The sequence below is a fragment of the Temnothorax nylanderi genome, unplaced genomic scaffold (assembly GCF_030848795.1).
Source record: "Temnothorax nylanderi isolate EJ_2023f unplaced genomic scaffold, tnyl_v1.0 TNYL_tig0406_pilon, whole genome shotgun sequence".
NCBI lineage: Eukaryota > Metazoa > Arthropoda > Insecta > Hymenoptera > Formicidae > Temnothorax > Temnothorax nylanderi.
Genome location: NW_027249468.1, coordinates 87,725 through 108,496, shown reverse-complemented (window position 1 = coordinate 108,496; position 20,772 = coordinate 87,725). Strand labels below are relative to the sequence as shown.

General features: G+C 34.8%; 3 protein-coding genes across 4 annotated transcripts; 2 read left to right on the top strand and 1 right to left on the bottom strand.

Annotated features, from left to right (window-relative positions):
- Window positions 1-836: 836 nt before the first annotated feature.
- Window positions 837-7,681, top strand: LOC139782375 (BTB/POZ domain-containing protein KCTD20-like). Its single transcript, XM_071721400.1, is given in 9 exon segments — window positions 837-916; window positions 1,229-1,388; window positions 1,391-1,479; window positions 2,037-2,162; window positions 3,629-3,742; window positions 4,079-4,234; window positions 4,559-4,830; window positions 5,050-5,247; window positions 6,170-7,681. Coding segments are annotated over 9 exon segments (1,662 nt in total). The 3' UTR covers window positions 6,637-7,681.
- LOC139782364 (protein nervous wreck) lies at window positions 7,247-17,948 on the top strand. Of its 2 annotated transcripts, XM_071721378.1 has the most exons (24): window positions 7,247-7,384; window positions 7,930-8,093; window positions 8,188-8,575; window positions 10,195-10,292; window positions 10,487-10,532; window positions 10,645-10,730; window positions 11,175-11,319; window positions 11,625-11,761; window positions 12,145-12,208; window positions 12,367-12,495; window positions 12,728-12,850; window positions 13,074-13,177; window positions 13,356-13,500; window positions 13,588-13,665; window positions 13,806-13,857; window positions 13,953-14,056; window positions 14,323-14,467; window positions 14,595-14,767; window positions 14,925-15,231; window positions 15,342-15,556; window positions 15,671-15,767; window positions 15,919-16,047; window positions 16,159-16,190; window positions 16,487-17,948. In XM_071721378.1, exons 3-24 carry the CDS (start codon window positions 8,555-8,557, stop codon window positions 17,060-17,062), a joined length of 3,006 nt encoding a protein of 1,001 aa, XP_071577479.1. In that variant the 5' UTR covers window positions 7,247-7,384; window positions 7,930-8,093; window positions 8,188-8,554; the 3' UTR covers window positions 17,063-17,948. The 2 variants fall into 2 exon arrangements, with proteins under 2 accessions (XP_071577479.1, XP_071577480.1); XM_071721379.1 differs by lacking the exon at window positions 16,159-16,190 and having other exon boundaries at window positions 16,487-16,649.
- Scu (hydroxysteroid 17-beta dehydrogenase 10) lies at window positions 17,896-20,189 on the bottom strand. The gene is made up of 4 exons (XM_071721398.1): window positions 19,928-20,189; window positions 19,159-19,326; window positions 18,654-18,990; window positions 17,896-18,570 (listed from the first exon to the last, which is right to left on the bottom strand). Exons 1-4 carry the CDS (start codon window positions 19,934-19,936, stop codon window positions 18,314-18,316), a joined length of 771 nt encoding a protein of 256 aa, XP_071577499.1. The 5' UTR covers window positions 19,937-20,189; the 3' UTR covers window positions 17,896-18,313.
- Between the last annotated feature and the right edge of the window lie 583 nt (window positions 20,190-20,772).

Sequence of the window (20,772 nt, the reverse complement as noted above, 5' to 3'; positions counted from 1 at the left end):
GCCACTGAAATTATGTTGTACAACTAATGAGATGTCCATTTCTACCAATGCAGGTTAACTTTCATCTCGGTTTAATTTACTTTTCATCTTTTTCTAATTTTAAGAGTAAAGCCCGGTGTCCACGATGCAAGAACTGTGTCCAAGTTTCGGTTTAAGCCAATCAACTTGCAGCTCTTACAGAAAAGTAGCAGTTTCATTGGCTTAAACCGAAACTTGGACACAGTTCTTGCATCGTGGACACCGGGCTTAAAGCCTTGTGTACACGATACTAGAAATCGGTCCGAGTTTCGGTTTAAGCCAATCAACTTGCAGCTCTTATGCCGGGTCTACAATGCGAGTCGCAATTATTCTCCTCAAATTCGACTGTGATTGGTCAATTCTTGCGACTCACGACTTTGCGACTCGCATTGAGGCTCTCTACACCGGACCGTTTGATACGCGTACCAAGTACTATATCCGTATCAAATCTCGGGTTATCCCGGTGTAAACCGAAATTTGATACGAATTTGATACGGATACAGTACTTGGTACGCGTATCAAACGGTCGGTGTAAACTAGGCCATTGTAGACCCAGCATTACAGAAAAGCAGCAGTTTCATTGGCTTAAGCCTTGTGTACACGATACTAGAAATCGGTCCGAGTTATTAATGTTTTGATTGGTCGCGATGGATAACACGACGCGTGACGCGCTCAGTGGAAACTCAGCCTTATGTTGCGTTCCCACTATACGCGTCGCGCGTCGCGTCACGACGCCGCGTCATGAGTTATCCAATCAAAACGTTTCATTTTATGACGTCATTTCCGACGCGAGATCTTGCCATAAGGCTGGGTCTACAATGGATCTCGTAAGTCGGAGTCGTAAGAAATTGACCAATCACAGTTCATTATTCTTCGACCGTAAGGAGAATAATAGATTGTGATTGGTCAATTTCTTACGACTCCGACTTACGACATCCATTGTAGACCCAGCCTTAAAATGAAACGTTTTGATTGGATAACCCATGACGCGGCGTCGTGACGCGACGCGCGACGCGTATAGTGGGAACGCAGCATCAGTAGTCAGTGACTGTGTTTACATGACACCGTTAATCGGGTTTTATAACATCGGTAGTTGTCAGGAAGACCAATCGTAATCATTCTTCAGAAGAATGGAATAGCTGTGATTGACCGGCCTAAGAACTACCGATGTTATAAAACCCGATTAACGGTGCCGTGTAAACGGAGTCAGTGGCGTCAGTGCAGTCGGCGTCGGCGGCAGTGGCGGCACTGTCGGGTTGCAGTTTAGTGGTAGTAGTAAGTATAGATACGTATGTAGTTATATTTATTACATTCGTCATTTCGTCAATTGGAGGGCCATTGTCATCGGGTTAACCCGCAACCCGCATTCCTGATTCCTGCTGATTCATACGATCTGGAGATCTGCCAGTCCACGAAGAGGTTTTTAAAACGGCTCGGTTGGTTTCTCTCGATCTCGAGCTCGTAAGTATCGTCGTATACGACGGCTGCCTGCCGTATTATGAGACGTATCGTTGACGTGTCTTTGATAAGAATGTCGAGATTTCGAAAGACACCTTCGAAAGGACAATCCGAGAAGGTTAAACGTTGAAGGCTTGAAACTTGAAAGTCTCATTTGAGGACATTGCTTCTCGCTACACTTTTTTAACACCTTTTGTAGTTGATAAACATATAGAATGCACAAATTTGAATCAAATTTGATATTATTATGTATCGACGAGTAGAATATGAAAATAGCAATTAAAATCGTCGCTTGGCACTGCTTGGCACTATAAAGAAACGATGATGCAATTTATAAAGAGATGGAGATTAAGCATTCGATAAAAATAACTTTTTAAGGTTAGGCTAACTGTCAAAAGGTTAGGATATTTTTTTCATAGCATAAGAAAACAAGTTCTACATATTGTGTATTTTTTAAACGTTGGGTCAAGGTTCTGTAGAAGAGATGAAGGACAAAAGATTGCGAGTGTTTCTTTCTCTTACCATATACATATGTTTTTTTTTTTTTTTACTTTTGTCAGGTGGTTCAACATGTCAAATCTGTCGGAGCGCATCAATTATGTACAAGACAGCAGCAGTGATACAGAGACTGATTATAAGGAGACTGATGGAAGGGGAAGGCATCGCTTGTACAAGAACAGATTGAGGTAATTCGCAAATTTCCTAATGCCCAACTTCAATTGCTCAGTTTTAAATTCGGCAACGCAGAATGCCCGTGGGATGACTTCTATATAGATTCACAGCAATGCATTTATTAAAACTACTTTCATTGTACGTTACAAAACAGAGTCTATCATTATTAACACTTAAAAAGTTGACATTTTTGGAGATAGAGTCTATCATTCCATATACGTGAATGAAAAGAGATTAGCTCTGATTCTAGTTTCTACAATGTCTTAGATTTCTTAGCATGCACTTAGATTTGCCCTTATGAATATCTATTATTTGCATGCAAATTATTCTTTATATATAAATTTACATGCATTTTGCCAATTGGTAAAATAAAAAGCGTAAAAAATTAATTTAACTCACATAAATGAAGAAAATGCATAACATACACGTTCAGATTTTGTCTTTAATACTACTTTCTGTCTTGATACTTTATATATACATATGAACATTGTCGTATGTATTATTATTATAAATATACTTGAATATATATACATATATTGAAAAATGCAATGACATATAAATATATTTATTTTAAATGTTGTGTATCATACATTTTCCTCAACATATTGATTTGATTTAAGTATATTTATATTCAGTTTTATTTTTTTTATTGCTTTGAGCATTTAATATAGTATTTTTATGCCTCGTATTTGAAAATTCTATGTATAGAAAAATAAATAAAGATAAAACATCTTGCCTTTTGTAATATTATACATTATGAAGGAATAGAGAAATTAGCAAAACCAGCACTCTTTGCTTTTCTATCATAGAATCTCGTATGTTATAGAATAGAATTTGTTTCTATTATATATAATACTCTACATATATATATATATATATATATATATATATATATAACGTATAGTATATGTATGTGTGTATAGTGTATACATGTATATAAATGTTTACTTCAAAGAGATTAAAACCTTCTATTGTCACCTTGTATAACGCATATTTCTCTATATCTATATCTCTATATCTATTTTTTAAATATATTTGTGTATATGCGCGCGTGCGCACACAAAACAATAATTGACAATCTCTTTGAAATTGACATTTTTTGACTATCCTTAGTAGTCACATTTGAAACCAATATGATGATTTTCAGAAAAGAATTTTTTCCCATGATATAGGTACACAAAAATCGACTTTGCGCCGAATAAAATATCTACTATAAATATAAACGAAAGGATTATTTTCGTGACATTGAATTTCCCGTATCATCGACATCGACCCAAGACGTTTCATGTCATTTTCTCTTGTATCACGGGAATTTGGCTTTAACGTAATTGCACCATTTGCATTTTGCGAGATGTACATATATCAGATGTTATAGAAACAACCAATAAATTCTTATAAAGTAGCATAATAGAGACGTTATAGGTGCTTGTATCAGTAGCCGATTAGTATAAGATTACGTGGTTGTTCTGTGCATGTATAGTTGTGGTTCGTCGAAGCCGAAATCTTGTCTGGTACAGAGGGACAGCAGTGGCGATCGGCATTGTCATTCTTTCAATTCCGGCAGAAATTCGCAGGGCACGAGGCTCATTAACAGGTAAATGCACGTAACAGATAAAAGCCGAAGTTTTCCTGTGTGCTTATTTCTTTGAAAACACACAATTTAAACTATTTACTGAATAAAATTGATATTAAAGAAATAAAACACGAATTTTAACTATATATTCATTTCGTACAATTACTCTTTCTTTCTTATAATGTCTGCAAATCTCAAAATCGAGCTACCGGGCTTCGCAATTTATAAGGTAGGTCTTACAAATTGCGTTAATACCACATCATCTTATACATCTATATCTTAAGAAGTTTCCTACATTATTAAAAAAATATCTTAATACATATGCTCATTAAGAGAGACAATTAATCTTTCTCGCAGAATTCGTTCAAATGTCAATATGGCCAAACAAAGTCAAAATCAAAACAGTGGCAGAGATATCACAATGTCCGGAGGATCGGCAACAGCATCTGCTACCGGGATTAGCAATCAGCCAGCTAGCGATGAAAGAATCACTCTCATCGTCGATAATACCAGGTGATAATAGAAACGTATTAATATAATAAATGAAATAAAATATGCAAATATTAAAAATATAAAATTAAGATATATATATTTTTGGTTAGATTCTAATGTTTTTTTATTATTATGCTCTGATATAATACAAAAATAATGTTACTTTCTGCAGTGTGTTAAAAGCTCTAGAAAGCTACTTTTACATTACTGAACAAAAATTATGTTTTTGATCGTACATCTCAGAAAATATACTGTTGCTGAAAGATTGTAATTTAGTTATTCTTTTATTAGATTGCTGATTTATTTTTCTTTGTATTAAATCCATTTTAATCTTTTTTGTTTCAGATTTATCGTTGATCCGGCTTTATTCACAGCGCACCCTAATACAATGTTGGGTCGTATGTTCAGTTCAGGCGTGGAATATGCTCAACCTAATGAACGCGGCGAGTATGAGGTCGCCGATGGTATTTCTGCCATGGTTTTCCGTGCTATCTTGGAATATTATAAGGGCGGAGTAATTCGATGTCCCCCGACCGTAAGCGTTCAAGAATTACGAGAAGCTTGCGACTACCTGCTGGTACCTTTTGATGCTAGCACGGTAAAATGCCAAAATCTTAGTAAGTATTGTGAAACAATATATATATATATATATATATATATATTATATATATTGCTATTAATTTGATATATTATTGCACAGTTCTTTTTCAAGTTTTAGAAAAGAAGTTTGTGTTCTTTTTTATATATTATAATATATAATAAAAAATATATTAAACTGATGGAAAATGATTTTTTTTTTATAAGAATCTTTAAAGTTTAAGAGTTTGTTGTTGCAGGAGGATTGCTACACGAATTGTCGAATGAAGGTGCACGCTGCCAGTTCGAGGTATTCTTAGAGGATTTGATCTTGCCATTGATGGTGAACAGTGCGCGACGCGGTGATCGCGAGTGTCATATTGTCGTCCTGCTCGAAGACGATGTAGTCGATTGGGATGAGGAGTATCCGCCCCAAATGGGAGAAGAATACTCCCAAAGTAAGTAAATAGGATTTTCAAGGATTAAAAATGAAAGAAAACGGATTAAAAAGGCAGATTGCGTGTCACGTTAATTTTACTACGGCTATTTACTGATTATTAAAGCCAAAGAAAAGTGTTAAAAGTAGGCGCAGGAGCCTCTATCGTAAGAAGTGAATAAAGTCTTAAATGAGTAATCATTTGAAACTTGTCGTTTTTAACAAACATAACTTTTATATTAATTAATATGGAAGCACACAAATTTTTAGATAATATATTTTGGCAGTTTATTTTACTTAAATTATTTTATTTATTAAAAATTAAATATAATATTAAATATCTTGCGTGGATTCTATAGTGTAACTCACTTAAAATAATTCTTTTCAATCTTCTCTTTTATACATACTTTTGATATAGCGCGTAATTTGTTACAAGTATAAGTATAACCTTCGGAAGCTTTAAGAAAACACGTGCAACTTTTTTAGTTATGAAAGCGTTAACCTTACACTGTGTTCAATGTAAAATCGATTAACTTTGTCTTTGAAGCCATAATCTCCATTAGTTCCGCCTGTTTTCTTCAACAATAACGTCTCAAGGTAACTTGTGATATTAATATCTGTAATGTGCACCATATATTTAACTCCTCGCACACTTAGGAAGTGCCAGGACTTTATGTAGCGACCTGGAATTTGTGTGCGACTTAACTAATGGACTTTAAACGTTGATATAATAAACCTATATATCATAAACATAAAAGAAACATAATTTTCTTTAAAGACTGAAGTCTGTTTCAAAATTAAAACTGTACACATATATATTTCGTGATTTTATTTTATTATAGTTCAATTTCTTACTTTTATTTGACTTTCTTTATTTCGTAAAGTCTAAAATCTAGATCTCAAACATTAGTTATTTTATATCATACCCTTTTTTTTACTTTCAGCTGTCAATAGCACGGCGATGTATCGCTTTTTCAAGTACATCGAAAACCGAGACGTGGCCAAGCAAGTAATGAAGGAACGTGGCCTTAAAAAAATTCGTTTAGGCATCGAGGGCTATCCGACTTACAAAGAGAAAGTAAAGAAACGCGCCGGTGGTCGCGCTGAGGTCATCTACAATTATGTTCAGCGTCCCTTCATCCATATGTCTTGGGAAAAGGAAGAGGCCAAGAGTCGTCACGTTGACTTCCAATGCGTTAAATCCAAGTCAGTGACGAACCTGGCTGAAGCCACGGCCGACCCTGTTCTGGATGCTGCTGGAAATCCTATGCTTCTCCAGGTTGCTGAAGGAGCAGTCTCCCAGCCAGAAGTAGTTGGACTTCCTATGGGTTCGGACGTTGATGTGGATGGACCGATGGGACCTGGCGATCAAGACTTGGGTCCACTACCATCGGACGAGCTACCGTTATAGATGGGAGTAAACTGGAATGGGATTTCGAAATCCTGAAAAAGATCTTGAAAACAAACTTTAAGAAAATATTTATTTATTAAGTTCTTAAAAAAGTTCTTGAAGAAAGTTCTTGTAGTCTCCATCTTGAAGAATGAGAACTTAATTCTGAAACCCGGAGTGTACTGGATTCTTAAAAGACTGAGGTGCATTTGATTTGAATCGTTACAAATTGAACTCTGAAGACTTTGGAATACATTGGATCTTGTGAACGGAAGATATACGCTGAAAATTTTTCAGAATGCATATCCTAAAAATTCTAATGCTTAGAAAAAGAAGGAATCAATTATTCATGAGGTAATTTCCGTCCTTTTGTCACGGAATTTATACGATCCCGAGAAAGAAAAATTTATTTATGTTTTGAAAGATTTACGAAAAGAAATAATTTTCGTATTACTTTGTGAACGAGACTTCATTAGTGACGTTATATTGTTGTATTTTACTATTATATGAAATTTTTTTTTTTTTTTAGGTTTTCGATTTGTTCGACCGTGTGATTAAAAAAACAGGATGCATCGAAAGATTTATCAAGGTACTATGCACTCCAGTCTTCACGATTCAATGTTTTGCTTTTTTCCCGGTTTCCTTTTGTTTCGAATTTATACGATTCTATCTAAAAACATTATTGAAGTCAAAAGACGAAGGAATATTTATAATTAATGATAATGCAATGTATGAATGTCGTTCTTTTGTCATCACACGGTTTTTGAAGGTACGTATGGCTCTGTTTAAGAAAAAAGACTTATATTAGGACTATGAATGACATGAATTTCTTCGTCTAGCATCTCTTGTCATAAAGTTTTTGTGATCTTTTGCAATTTTGTGTATATAAGCGTTTATAATATATATGTATATAGATTTACTTAGGTGTATAATTTTTTGCGAATACGATCGATGTATTATCGTTGCATCTTCTACTCTACCATCGGTCTTTCCCGTTTTATACTATTATAATAAATAAAGTTGAATACGCGATTTTTTCTCAATAAATAAATTTTTGCCATTTTTACTCCTTTAAACTTATTTTCCTTTTATTACAATTTTCCCAAAAGGGCTTTTATATTATTGAAGTATTTCCTAATATAGAACATTTGTCAGAGATGTATAGACATTTTAAAAAGAAGTTTATAACTAAACAATATTAGCCATATATTTGCATGAGTTTTTTAATTTTATTTTAAGATATTCGACCTATTTTTAAGCTCTTGAGACTTTTTTTTAAGGATGGAATTCATATTGTGGTCTGTTTTTTTACAGTTTTATATTCAACTTCTCTCAACTCTTAATTTAACATTATCTATGTTTTCACGAGAAAGTTGAGACTATTATATGGAGAAAAGGACATTGTAAAAATACCATTCTCACATATAGACAACATTCCAGATGGAGCTTTCATTCTTATCCATATACACACAGATAGAGTAAATCTTTGTCATTACTTTACCCTATTGCAAAGTACATTCCAGTATGATAAATCGAATGAATTTGTAACATGTTAAATCATTATAATTATAGTGACTAAAATTATGAGGATTTCGAATTAACCCCCTCCCCTTATCTGCCCCTCTCATCATCTCTCCTTTCGAGGAGGCTTAGTAGGTCGTCAGAAAGGAAGTCGTTCGCCTCCCCCGACCCGGGGGAGGCGCACGCGCTATCAGGGGGTGGGGGTTGGACGATCAATAAGGGACGTACTACCCCCGGCGGCGGCCTCAGGAGGGCAGGAGATCAGTAGCGTACGGTCGCGCGACAGGTGCACGACGAGGGTGCGTGCGTGGGGTGTGTGCGCATAGAGGGTGAGTCGCGAGTGAGCGAGGGCAAGTGAGAGCAAAATTGCCCCTCCTCCTCCTCTACCCCCGGCGCTGCGGGAAAAACTCGCCTCAGCATGCAACCACCGCCGAGAAAAGTAAGAGGAAGTCATTGCGTACTCGAGAACTCACCCCCGTTCCGAACAACGGGTTGTAACCGCTCTGTAATCTTGTAGGGTTGACTCTCAATGTAGGTAGGTAGGGGAGAAACGTCTTTACGTCGAGCCAAGTGCGTCCGAAACGCAAGAGTCATCTTCTTGTGTTATATAGTTACACAAGAAAATCGACCTTATATCGTGTCAAACGTAAAGATCGTTTTCCTATGCCGAAGCCACATAGAAAAATAAACTTGAACATTCGTCTCACAGTAATCTTTTAATCAATATAAAACGATAATGACATAGCAATTCTTCGCGCGATTTTAATAATATAGTTTTATGTACGAATCAGTAATAAATAATGTATAATCAAGAACACAAAAAATAATAATAATTAAATATATGCTTCAATTTACAAGATCCGTGTTTTCTACAAAAATTCAAACAATTTTGAAGAATATTGAAACAATTTTAATCCGTTAATATAAATAGTGATAATATTAATTTTATACCAATCTCAAAATAAGAAAAGTAATAAAAATATAATAATAGTAAATACACAGTAATAGAATGAGAAAGAGCGAGATTTACCTATAATTATATATCATCAGAATTGAAATTCTGTAAAATTATGCCGGTTTTAATTGACAGTTCAAAAAGGAGGACGTTCTTTAACAAAACAAATGGAGAGGGTGGGAAGGAAGAATTAATAAAGCGAAGAAGTCGAGAGGCGAAAGAGTGCACGTCCAACGTAATCGCTCTGTTAACACCTTCATGTCGGAATTTCGCGAACAATTTACTTTCAATATTATCTTGTATATTACGTGGAGAGACGGAATATACGCCTACAGAATTTATAAAATTATACAGAAATTTTTAAAAAGTAACAGAGTGATAGACTAATCTCAAGGAAATGTTTTTATCGATTTTGTCAAAAAGATTTGGGCAGCGTGCATTTCTGGATGGCATTACGTTATACTGCTAAATGTGTGTGTGTGTGTGTGTGTGTGTGTGTGTGTGTGTGTGTGTGTGTGTGTGTATGTGTATAATATAAGTATTATTAAGAATAATCGTTACAAATGCTAATTTATAAGTAATTTATAAATTCATATTTATTTATATTTCTATATTGATATAGTATTACCATTTTAAATAATAATTATAATTACTTACAAAAATATTTAATCACAATTATATCTTGAAAAATTAACTACAAAGTTGCGATTAATTTTAACAACGCAATTTACTGTTTTTATTGCAATTTTTAACTTTGCAATTTACCGTTTTATGTCATTGGGCGGTGTTCCGGTTTCTTGGAAAAGAAAAATTTCTTCATACACGTATACATACACATATACATACATATGGCTAAATAAAAAATTCTTCACCAAGAAACAACTATAAATACCGTTTCATATGTGATATTAAAACACCCTGTGTCGATTATCATTGATTTTCAATTTGCACTTCGACGGTGAGGAGTGAAAGAAAGAGAGAGCTTGAGAGATTCGATTAATTGCTAGAAATAAGAAACTTGAAGTAATTTATAATTAAAATGTGAAATAGTAAAACAACTAATTTATGTTTATTTAATTTGTTTTCTTCCGTTTGATTGTAAGGGAAACTTTGCGAAATTTCTAAAAAATGTGCACACGGAGCAGGCAGCAAAATTGCAGGCGAAAAATCAGCATGAGTGCGATCTTCTGGAAGACATACGGTGAGTTGTTATTAAACGACAATTTGGGCGCAATATTGCGCTTTTTAAAATAATACAGTTTACAGCTTGGGAATAATTTTATATTTTTAAAAAGTGTATTGTACCAGTTGTGATTATTATTTCAAAATTGTTGTATATAAATTTTTCAAATGGTTTCGCGAAATCAATCAAGTATAGTAATTTTTCTCTTTCAGTAATTTTACGATAAAAAAGTCTGCCATTGAAAAATCCTACTCTGAGGTAAGGAATTATTCACATTTTTTATATGTGTTATTTTTTAATAGTAATAAATATTTATAGTACTTGTTACTATTAATTTTTTTTATTGTGATATGGACATACCGCTTTTCAGGCGCTACTTAAAATATCGTCTGCGTACTTAAATAAGAAGATACCGAATATACCAGATCTCAAAATCGATGGAGCAGAAGAGAAATGGTAATTAGATCTTGCAAAACGACCAGTCTGCACGTATAACTTTATCTCTTTTTCGATGATATATATGTTGCGGAAAATCTTATACACATTAAAAACTATCTTTGCGCACTTACAATCTTTAATTCTAATAAGATTAGATTGGTTTTATAATCTACGTTAATAATTAGCTATTATTAATTTCTGATAATTAATTGACCCACGTAATATATACATAAAATTTTGATACGTTATCGTGTAACATAAAGATGAATTTAAAAAATTGGATATGACTTAACAAAAGTAAGAATTATTTTCGCGTATCATATACACGGGAATTTGACCTCTACGGAATTGTACCGCGGCTGTTCAATTCCCGGCTGTTTATCGATCGGGGAAGTTTGCCAAGGAGAAGAAGGGTCATAGAGGTAAATGGCGATCCGCTGGCGGGCGGTCGAATGATTATAGGAACATGTGGAACGTGTGGCGAACCGTGCTGGAGGAGAACGAGAAGCTGGCGCGCGCACGCCTCGCCGCTGTCGAGATCTTTCAGCAGCAAATCGCCGATGACGCCAAGATCCTCAGAATGCACAAATTACAAATCTCTAAGAAGGTATTGAGATTGAAGATTTTGCCATAAATTAATAATACACATCTTATATTTTATGTATTCGATATATAAATATGACAATGATAACACAAGTTGTGGAAAGAAATAGATTTTGGAATTATTTAGAAAAAAACATTTAAAATATGTTTTTTTTTTCTAAATAAAAAATATAAGAAAATTCTATACATGCGGAGCGTTTATAAATGCAAGTTATATTTATAAATATAATTATTTGTATAAATATTATATTATAAATGCTATATGTAGCGTATCGCATACCTACACTTCTGTAATAAATGAATTTCTAGGCAATCGACCAATTATTGATAGTACAAAAAGAGCTCCAAACTTGCGTACAGGATGTCGACAAGACGAAGAAATTGTACTTTGACGAAGAACATAGCGCACACGATGTGCGTGATAAAGCAAAAGACATTGAAGAAAAGTACGTATATTATTTAAATTTCACTTATTTACTCGAAAACTAAGTCTCTCTTGAGAAAAAATTTTGCGACAATTTTTCCCTTGATAAAATTCTTATAAAATATAAACTCTAATATAATTTTGTTTCTTGATGAGAACAATTTTACAAAAAAAACATGTATTATTATCTTTGTAATATATATTGTATATATATATATATATATATTTATACTCGAAACTCGAAGTTTTCTAACGTATACTTTCCTTGTTTCAATAATCTTTTCAACTTTTTGACCATTTGTTTTTTTTTTTCGTACGCTGTGTATAATCATAATTATTGGCTAACTATATGAGCCGGCCGCACAATCGCGAATGCAATAATTCATGTTCGCTCAATGTTTTCAGACTGAAGAAAAAGAAGGGTTCCTTCTTCCAATCAATAACGTCTTTGCAGAAAAATAGCGCCAAGGTATATGATCCTTTATTATAAAAATTAATCGATTATTGCAGATATTTTAAGACGTAAATCATCACGCGAGATCTTTTCAAAATTCATAATTTTTTTGAGGCTATGGATTTTATTAAACAAATACTTTTTAGTTTTGAATAATCTCTTTTGCATGTCAGGTGAGCTCGAAGCGAGACGCTTTGGAGGAGAAATCAACTGGTGCTCGCAATGATTACCTATTGAGCCTCGCCGCCGCCAATGCCCATCAGAACCGATATTTTGTAGTCGATTTACAGAGCACCATGCAGGTAAGTCCCCACAGCGGTGATTGTGATATGCGATCGGCAAATTGAAAAATAGCAGTAAGATCAGAAAATAATTTCAATAGCAATAATTTCAAATGTCCTACCCCGTAATCTCCGTATGCGTTAATACATATATAATGTGAATTGCTATTGTTCCTTTTATCTTGGCAAAATCTTGATTTTTATATTATACCTGAGACTATTTCTATTTGCTGTATTTCTTCACGTTGCTTAGTATTTGGAGCAAGGAGTTTACGACAAAGTAGCGGAGTACTTAACACTGATGGGACGCACGGAGCTGCTCACTTGTCTAGCCACGCAAAACAGCTTCGGCAAGATTCGCGATCAAGCTCAGCAGGTACGTCTAAAAATCGATGTCGGAATAATAGAGAGACCACAGCAATGTTATTCATAATATTATTTTATCACTTATTTTAATTTTTATATTCCTTACCTATACTTTATACTCCGAGATTTGTATTCTTTTTTCTTCTTAATCTTTATTATGTTGATATTACTGTAAAATTTTTATTTTTTATCACAACGAGGAAAGAATTTACGAATAACATGTCGAATTACAGCTTACTAGGGAGTACAATATCCAATGTTGCTGTTTATACTATCCTGTTTTGAAGCAACATATTCAATACGACTATGAGCGTTGCGATAACGATCCAGTAGATAGGTTTGTAGATCATCTGTACATAGTTTGTAGATTATAATTTTATTTTAAATCATATCGATATGATAACGAAATAAATTTTAGACGTAATCAGTACGCGAATTAGCGTTGCAAAAAATTATTTTCTGTGAAACTACATTTTAATAGCATGATCTATAGATACAAATTTTTACGAATCTAGGGTAACTGCCGATCATTCAGCGGCGACGACATTGGGCAAAGAAGCGCGTCGCTGGTCGACAAAAATTGCCCGCGAGGTCAGCAACATTCGTGAAAATAACCGGAAACTTCAAATGTTATACCAACTCAAAGAGTCTGGTCAGAAGGTTCGTGTGTCATCGCGTGGATGTCCTGAAAGAAAGGAAAGAAAAAATAAATTGTAAACCTTTCTAATTTGTTTTTTTTTTTTCCAGACTGATCCGAACGATCCTAATGGTCCAGATTTAGATACTAAGATCGATGAATTGAAGCACGCCGTTCGACGAGCAGAGGTAAGCTTTAACTTTATCTACGAGAAAAAGAAAGAATTATTTATTTTGATATATATCCAAAAATTAAGTCAAATGATAATTACAATAATTTCTATAGCGTGTCACACACATACTTATAAAATATATTCTTTTTCTAACAGACAGCAAAACTCAAGGCGGAAGCAAGGCTAGAATGTCTTCGACTCGGTGGAGGTTTGTTAATATTTTCTGTTTTAAAATAGAAATATAACATTTTTTTTACATTGATCTATAAGTTTATAAATTTTACTCTGCTTCGTATTTTACAGTGAACATAGACGAATTCTTACAAGAGGCTGAAACACTAAGCGTTCAGGACATGCCGCGTTCGGCCAGTTCTCTCTCTGTTAGGACAGATGCATCTGGTGCAGCGGTAATTATCAAAATGCATAATGTGCAATTCGTCAAATTTTTCTCTAACAAAGATAGATATATTCTATATGATTATGTAAAAATATTTTCTATTATTTTTTCAATCTTAGTTTTCCATCTCTATAGTATTAGCCATTGTAAATAATTGTATCCGACAATAGAGAATTTGCACGAACGATCGCTCTCATTAAATCCATAACATTGTACAGTCAGGAATAAAAACATGTGAAAAAATTATGCAGTTTTTATATACAATATTTCTTTTAGGAACATCCATCATCGGACTCATTCTACGACAGCGACGGCGACGGCGGAAGCGACCTAACGACATTGGAGCGACCCGGAAAGAATGCGCCTCAACAGGAAGAGGAAATTGAAGAAAGACAGAGGCATGACAGTGCCGAAGTCGATGGTATGCAGATAATTTTCATACAAAATTAAATTTTACAAGTATTTACATAATTTATTTATTATTTACATTAACTTATTTCATATATTTCATATATACCATGTAGAAAACGGGAAAATTATCTTTTTAGCATTGCTGGAGCAGGAGAAGCAACGGATAGAGCAGTTAACGGCAGGCTGGGATGATCCTATGTCGGTTGATTGGGAGAACGAAGAGAAAGATGAACTGGACATGACGCACGAGACACCAGAGATGCCTTCTAACCAACCCATATACAAATGCACTGCTCTATACTCCTATACGGTAAGCGATTCTGTAGAATTATACTTTATAGAATAAATACACAAAGTATTGATTATAGGAAATTAAATAGCACTTGTGGTGCATTAGAAATATCCTTGATTAAAGTGATATTTGTTGGTATATATTCTGTAAAAACAAACTAATTTTTCTCTTTTAGGCGCAAAATCCCGATGAGCTTTCCATCGTGGAAAGCGAGCAGCTAGATGTGGTGGGTGAAGGCGATGGCGACGGATGGTTAAGAGCAAGAAATTACCGAGGAGAGGAAGGTTTCGTTCCTCAAAACTATCTCGATGTAGAAAGAGAACCCGAGACCACCACCGGTCTGACTTCGCAGGGTCCAGGTCTGGTCCAGCAGATCTCCTTCTCATCCGTTGATTACACGATTGACGATCATGACGCCGTCGACCCCGATGCCAATTTGCAAAGTGCCGCTTCGGAAGCCATAATACAAAACCACGTTGGAGGTATATCGGAAAATTCCCTTTCATTTATACCTCTCTGGTTTGTCTCGACGGGATCTAAAATTTCAGATATTCAAAATGATACGTAACATGGTATATACATTAAATTATAGAAATGGAGCAATATTGTATCGCACTTTACGATTACGACGCGACATGCGAGGAGGAGCTGAGCTTTTTGGAAGGTGACATCGTTAAGGTGTTGAAAAAAGAACCACACGATGTAGACGACGGCTGGTGGGAAGGTGAGCTGAGAGGTCAGCGGGGTCTATTCCCCTCTCTCGTCGTGGAACCTTGTGGTCCGGACGGATGTCCTTTGACCCCACAGGTGAGAAATTAAATATCGTTTTAAATAGATCAGAATCAAAATTATAAATCGAATAATCAACTTATATAACTAATTGTATAACAGAAAAGTGATGTAACATTTTTTTTATTTCAGGAAAATATAACACCACCGAGTTCCGCGCCGCCAGTCTTTACTCCACCGGAAGCACCGGAAGAATTTTTGCTAGCCGATGAGCTTGCTCAAATGGAAGGTAATTATAGCTACTTTTATTAATTTGCAATATTTTTGTACACATGTACTTACACATATTATTTTTATATATTGCTTATATGTATAAGAATAAAAGAGTATTTCCACATATATACATTTATTTATTTATTTATTATATGTGTCTATTATAGAATCGCAAGAAGAGAAGTCAATGGTGAACGGGGATAGTGGATTCAAGATAAATTTGTCGCAAGACCAAAAGGAACACTACGGTTCACAGTTCGAGGAAGATGAGCCAGATGAAACGCCAGGTATATTAGGTGAGTTTCCAAATTAAATAGAAATCTTCGAAATTGCTATGATAATAGCTGAAATACACAGCAGGGGTATTATTCATTTTAATCTATGAAACATTATGACTTGCTGCACAGTCGTGGAGATAACAGATGAATCAGGTGATAAGGTAATTTGGTACAATGTGAAAAATTATTTATACGTTTAGTTTCAATGTTTTCTTCTTTACAAAAAGCATGCAATTATTTTTATCAAAGGTTTAATATATTAATGTTACGGACGTTTCTTATATGATTAACAATAAAGTTTGCTTCAGAGATCAAAATCAAATTCTATTTCTGCAATGAAATAGTTGTGTTGTTTTTCTCAAATCTAATGAAATATAAGAGACATGGTTCATACAGAGTTACAGAGAGTTACACAGAGTTACCTTATATCAAGAATAAAACTTTATTCAATTCGCAGACGGAAAAGCCCGAGGATCCTAAATCCGGTAAAGACTTCAAATCCACTAGCCAAAAAGACGATTACGGTCTTGGAGTGGCTCAGATAGTGATCACAGCCGCAACTCCGATGGAAGAGATCGAACATCCCTTCCCCGGGACGGAGGAGACTCCGGCGGAAGACTCGGCGAAGTCTGCAGAAGCCTCCGAAGTCGATCCTGAAGCTTCAAGTGCGGCCTCTGATCCAAATGAAAGCGAATGTAAAGAGGAAGAAGAACCGACCGTCATCTTGGACGAGAAGGAGGGAGAAGAAGCTGAAGAAAAGTCTACGATTGACGAACTTCCAACTGACTCGGCACCATTTCCAATCAGCAGCAGTTCTGGAAGCGAAGCGGAATCAACTTCCGGTCCCAGCACCAACGAAAATTCTCAATCGAGGGGAACGGTAGTAGAAGTGACGGAAGAAGTTTCAGAGGTCATGGAAGAGGACGAAATCGCGCCAGGGAAAATGCTGGTAGGAGGAAGAGCCAGCATCCCGGATGAGCTACAGCCGGATCAATTGGAAAAATTGCAAACGCTCAAGGAATCGAACGCCTAGGGCTGACTGAGCCCCGGGGCCAACAAGGGCAGAATTACCTTGCCTGATGGCCATCCCGCCAACTTCCGACATCTGCTAGACTTCTGGCGTGGCACCTGAGGTGCTAGGCAAAAAAGACTAACTGTAATAAACTCACGCTAAGACTCTTACGCTGAAATTCATAAGGTTCTTATGGTGATCGAGTATAGTGGTGAGAATAAAGACGTTTGGAATTGTGACTGAACTATCTTTAAAGTAATGGATGTTAATAGATCAAGTGATGCTCTGAAGACTGTCTAAATTATGGCTATATAAGCATAAGAATTATTTTCGCGTACCGAAAGTACGGGAAAATGTCCAGAATAAGATTTAACTTCCAACTACTTAAAAAATAATGTATGTTATATATCTTTATTAACGAATCAGGATCATAAGAAAAGATTCATTTATGAAGCTACTTATATACCGATTACCATACTGATTTATTAACATCCTGAAGAAGAAAGATGATCCAGTAAATTAATTGAAAAAAATATTCTGTTGAATAAGAAATAATTTGAAGTATATGAGATGTTTAAAATCAGAACAGTCACAAAGGGTAGAAAAATTAATAGACAAGATCACCGAGACTTTATGTAAGACTTTATATAAGGTCACCGAGATTTCTTTGTGTTGACCGATTAATAAAAGATTAGAAGAATTAATTTGTCTTATCTTAGGACAAATTGAGCTTTAATGAGTTGATTAAACTCTTGAGTTAATAAAGCTGACGAAGGGGACGGAGGGGGAGATTTTCTTTCGTAGGAGACGATGTACAGTGAATGGGATAATAGAAAGAATTGTCGATACCTGTGTACTATAAAGGGCGTACATTTCAAAGGAATTACACTGGTGTTGCATGTAAAAAGGACTATTCATTCAATATTCCTCATCTTTCGTTTTCATTTTCCTTGTCCAACATACTGAAAATGTATAATTAAATCTATATGCTAAAATTAAATGGCCTCTTTATGTTGTTAAGGACAATATCATATATTATTTGTATATGTCGTGAAAACAAATTCGATTACATGCTAAAGAGGGAAACATATACGAAATAAAAAATGTCTGACGGTCCCAAGGATAAAATTATTAAAATTTGTAGAAAAGTTCAAAACTTTATTGTATACATATATATATATATATATATATACATACAAAAAAAAACTCAAATAAGACTCGTGAAAAATCTTTGATACTGAAATTCTTTCAGAATGAAAAACTGATAGCTCTTTAAGCCTGCATTCGCAAAGCACCATCCAATCTAATTGTCTCCCCATTTAATAACGGGTTTTCAACGATCTGCTGTGCCAACATGGCATACTCATCGGGACTCCCTAATCTCTGAGGAAATGGGATGCTCTTCGCCAAAAAGACGCGCACTTTTTCTGGCAGCGCCCTTAATAACGGAGTATCAAAAAGTCCTGGAGCAATTGTTACAACACGAATTCCATCCTTGGAAAGATCGCGAGCGATAGGTAAAGTCATTCCTACGTAAAAAATATAAATTATAGAAAATAAAAAACTAAACATGTAAATAAATAAAAAGAGTAAGAAAATGAAATGACAATACCTACGACTGCTCCTTTCGAAGCGGAATAAGCAGCCTGTCCCATTTGACCGTCAAAAGCCGCGACACTTGCGGTGTTAACAATTACACCTCTTTGACCATCTTGATTAGGTGTGTTTTCAATCATCAAGCCGGCAGAGAGGCGAATAGCGTTGAAGGTGCCGATGGTGTTGACTTGGATAATTTTAGCGAAATCCTCCAGTTTGTGAGGAATTTTTTTATTACTGTTATACGTCTTGAAAGCTATGGCAATACCGGCGGCGTTGACGAGAACGTCAAGCTTGCCAAATTTTTGTTTCGTAAGATCGAGAGCAGCTTGGACATCAGATTCCGAAGTTACCTTCGAAGAAAGAAAGTTAAGACGTTACATTTAACTGATTGTGAGATAATAAGCTAAGAATACATGATATATAATAAGAATAAATAGCACAAAATAATATTGATGAAAAATTACAAGTTATAATTTTAAAATATAGATAATACATATTTTAATGTTTTAAATACATACATCCATAGGTGCGAATACCGCATTGGCCTCTCCCAATTCGTCGGCCACAGTTTTACCTTTCGAAGTAGGTAAATCGCCAACAATCACCTTTGCACCTTGCTTGACGAATCTTTCTACCGTACCACGGCCTAGCCCGGAGGCACCGCCTGTCACCAAAGCCACGGTACCCTATAATAAATAAAAACAGTTTTGATCTCTCTTTTTACCACAAATGAATCCCATTAAGCATTTTGATACAAAATGTAATCGTTTTAATTTTTACATGCAATTATCTCCAAAGCTGACATCCCGGATAAAAAAATATATTAGATAAAAATTGTTCTCTTTGGAGAGAAACGTCTTATAATTATATCACAACTTTATTCCAAATGCTTGCGAGTTGCTTAACAAGATTATTTATTTCAAAGGCTGCGTTCCGAGCATTCAGCCAATGCTGAAAATCTAAGGTGTGAATATCAGAGAGCAATCTAAATAAGGCCATATGTTCCTTTCAGGATGACCTTAACCTTTAACCCGACCGTCATTGTCCAAAAACAAGAACTGTAGGATGACATAATCCTAAATCAAATCCAAGAAAACCCTGTGACATTTTTTGATGTGAAAAACATAGTGTATAAAATACATTAGATTATTATTAAAATATATGTACGATAAATATATGTATACAGCTATATATACACCACTGTAATTAGAGACATAAAACAAATGGCAAATTGCTGCTGTAATAAAAGATATAAGTATGAATACATTGTTTAAACGACAAACATACCTTCAACATTTTCGAGTTTCAATTTTTCTTTGAATATAAATGTTAATAAGCTTCACGGCCACGGCCCTCACTATAGTCACGAGGATCGTCCAAGCTTTATTGAAATTGAAGGTCTTCTAAACACGTCGTGTATTTTATACTTGGATTGGCTGGGGGATAAATTCCAATTATTCCAACAATGAATCGCAAGAAATTATCTCGGTGGACTTTAGATCCTGATGAGATAACAAGTTATTAGCAGGGAGTGGGCAATGTTATAGATATATATTGGACGGATGAGAGACCTAGACCAAAAAAAGAAATATTGAAGGTTACATCTATTGTGTGTATAGAAACACAAACTACTTCAATTAATAAATAATATTTAGTATCGTAGTGCAAATGCAAATATTTTACTAAGCTTCCACGTGGCGAAGACTTATTGGCGGACTTGGAGTGATTTTCACCAGTTTTGACCAACATTAAAACTCCAATTAGCTTAATCGGCGATTAAAATACTTAGTTTAAATCGATTAGTCAATGTATGCATATTTTAATCACAAAAATAACAAAGTTGCGATAAACGTTGTTGCGATACTGTACGCCGCGCGTGTAAAGTCTTGGAAAAATATATTTTAATTACAATATTAAAATATTAAAATGTAAATGTAATATTTTTCTCATAAGCTAACGTAAATTAAAGAAATTTTGTTCAATTAACTTATATAAATAAATCAGATTCATTCTTTTTTAAATCAAACTCTACGGATGATTAATTGTCATTTTGATGACATATTAAACATATATTGCATTGTTTACAATAAATTGTTGAAGATTCGTATTGCATTTGCGTCCGCAGGAAGAAG

Coding starts and splice junctions, on each gene's coding strand:
- LOC139782364 (XM_071721378.1), top strand. CDS start 8,555: ATGCAACCACCGCCGAGAAAA. Junction 11,762..12,144: donor GCAAAAGACATTGAAGAAAA/GTACGTATATTA, acceptor CAATGTTTTCAG/ACTGAAGAAAAAGAAGGGTT. Junction 12,851..13,073: donor TTCGCGATCAAGCTCAGCAG/GTACGTCTAAAA, acceptor GTCGAATTACAG/CTTACTAGGGAGTACAATAT.
- Scu (XM_071721398.1), bottom strand. Junction 18,991..19,158: donor CGGTATTCGCACCTATGGAT/GTATGTATTTAA, acceptor CTTTCTTCGAAG/GTAACTTCGGAATCTGATGT. Junction 18,571..18,653: donor TTCGAAAGGAGCAGTCGTAG/GTATTGTCATTT, acceptor TTTTTTACGTAG/GAATGACTTTACCTATCGCT.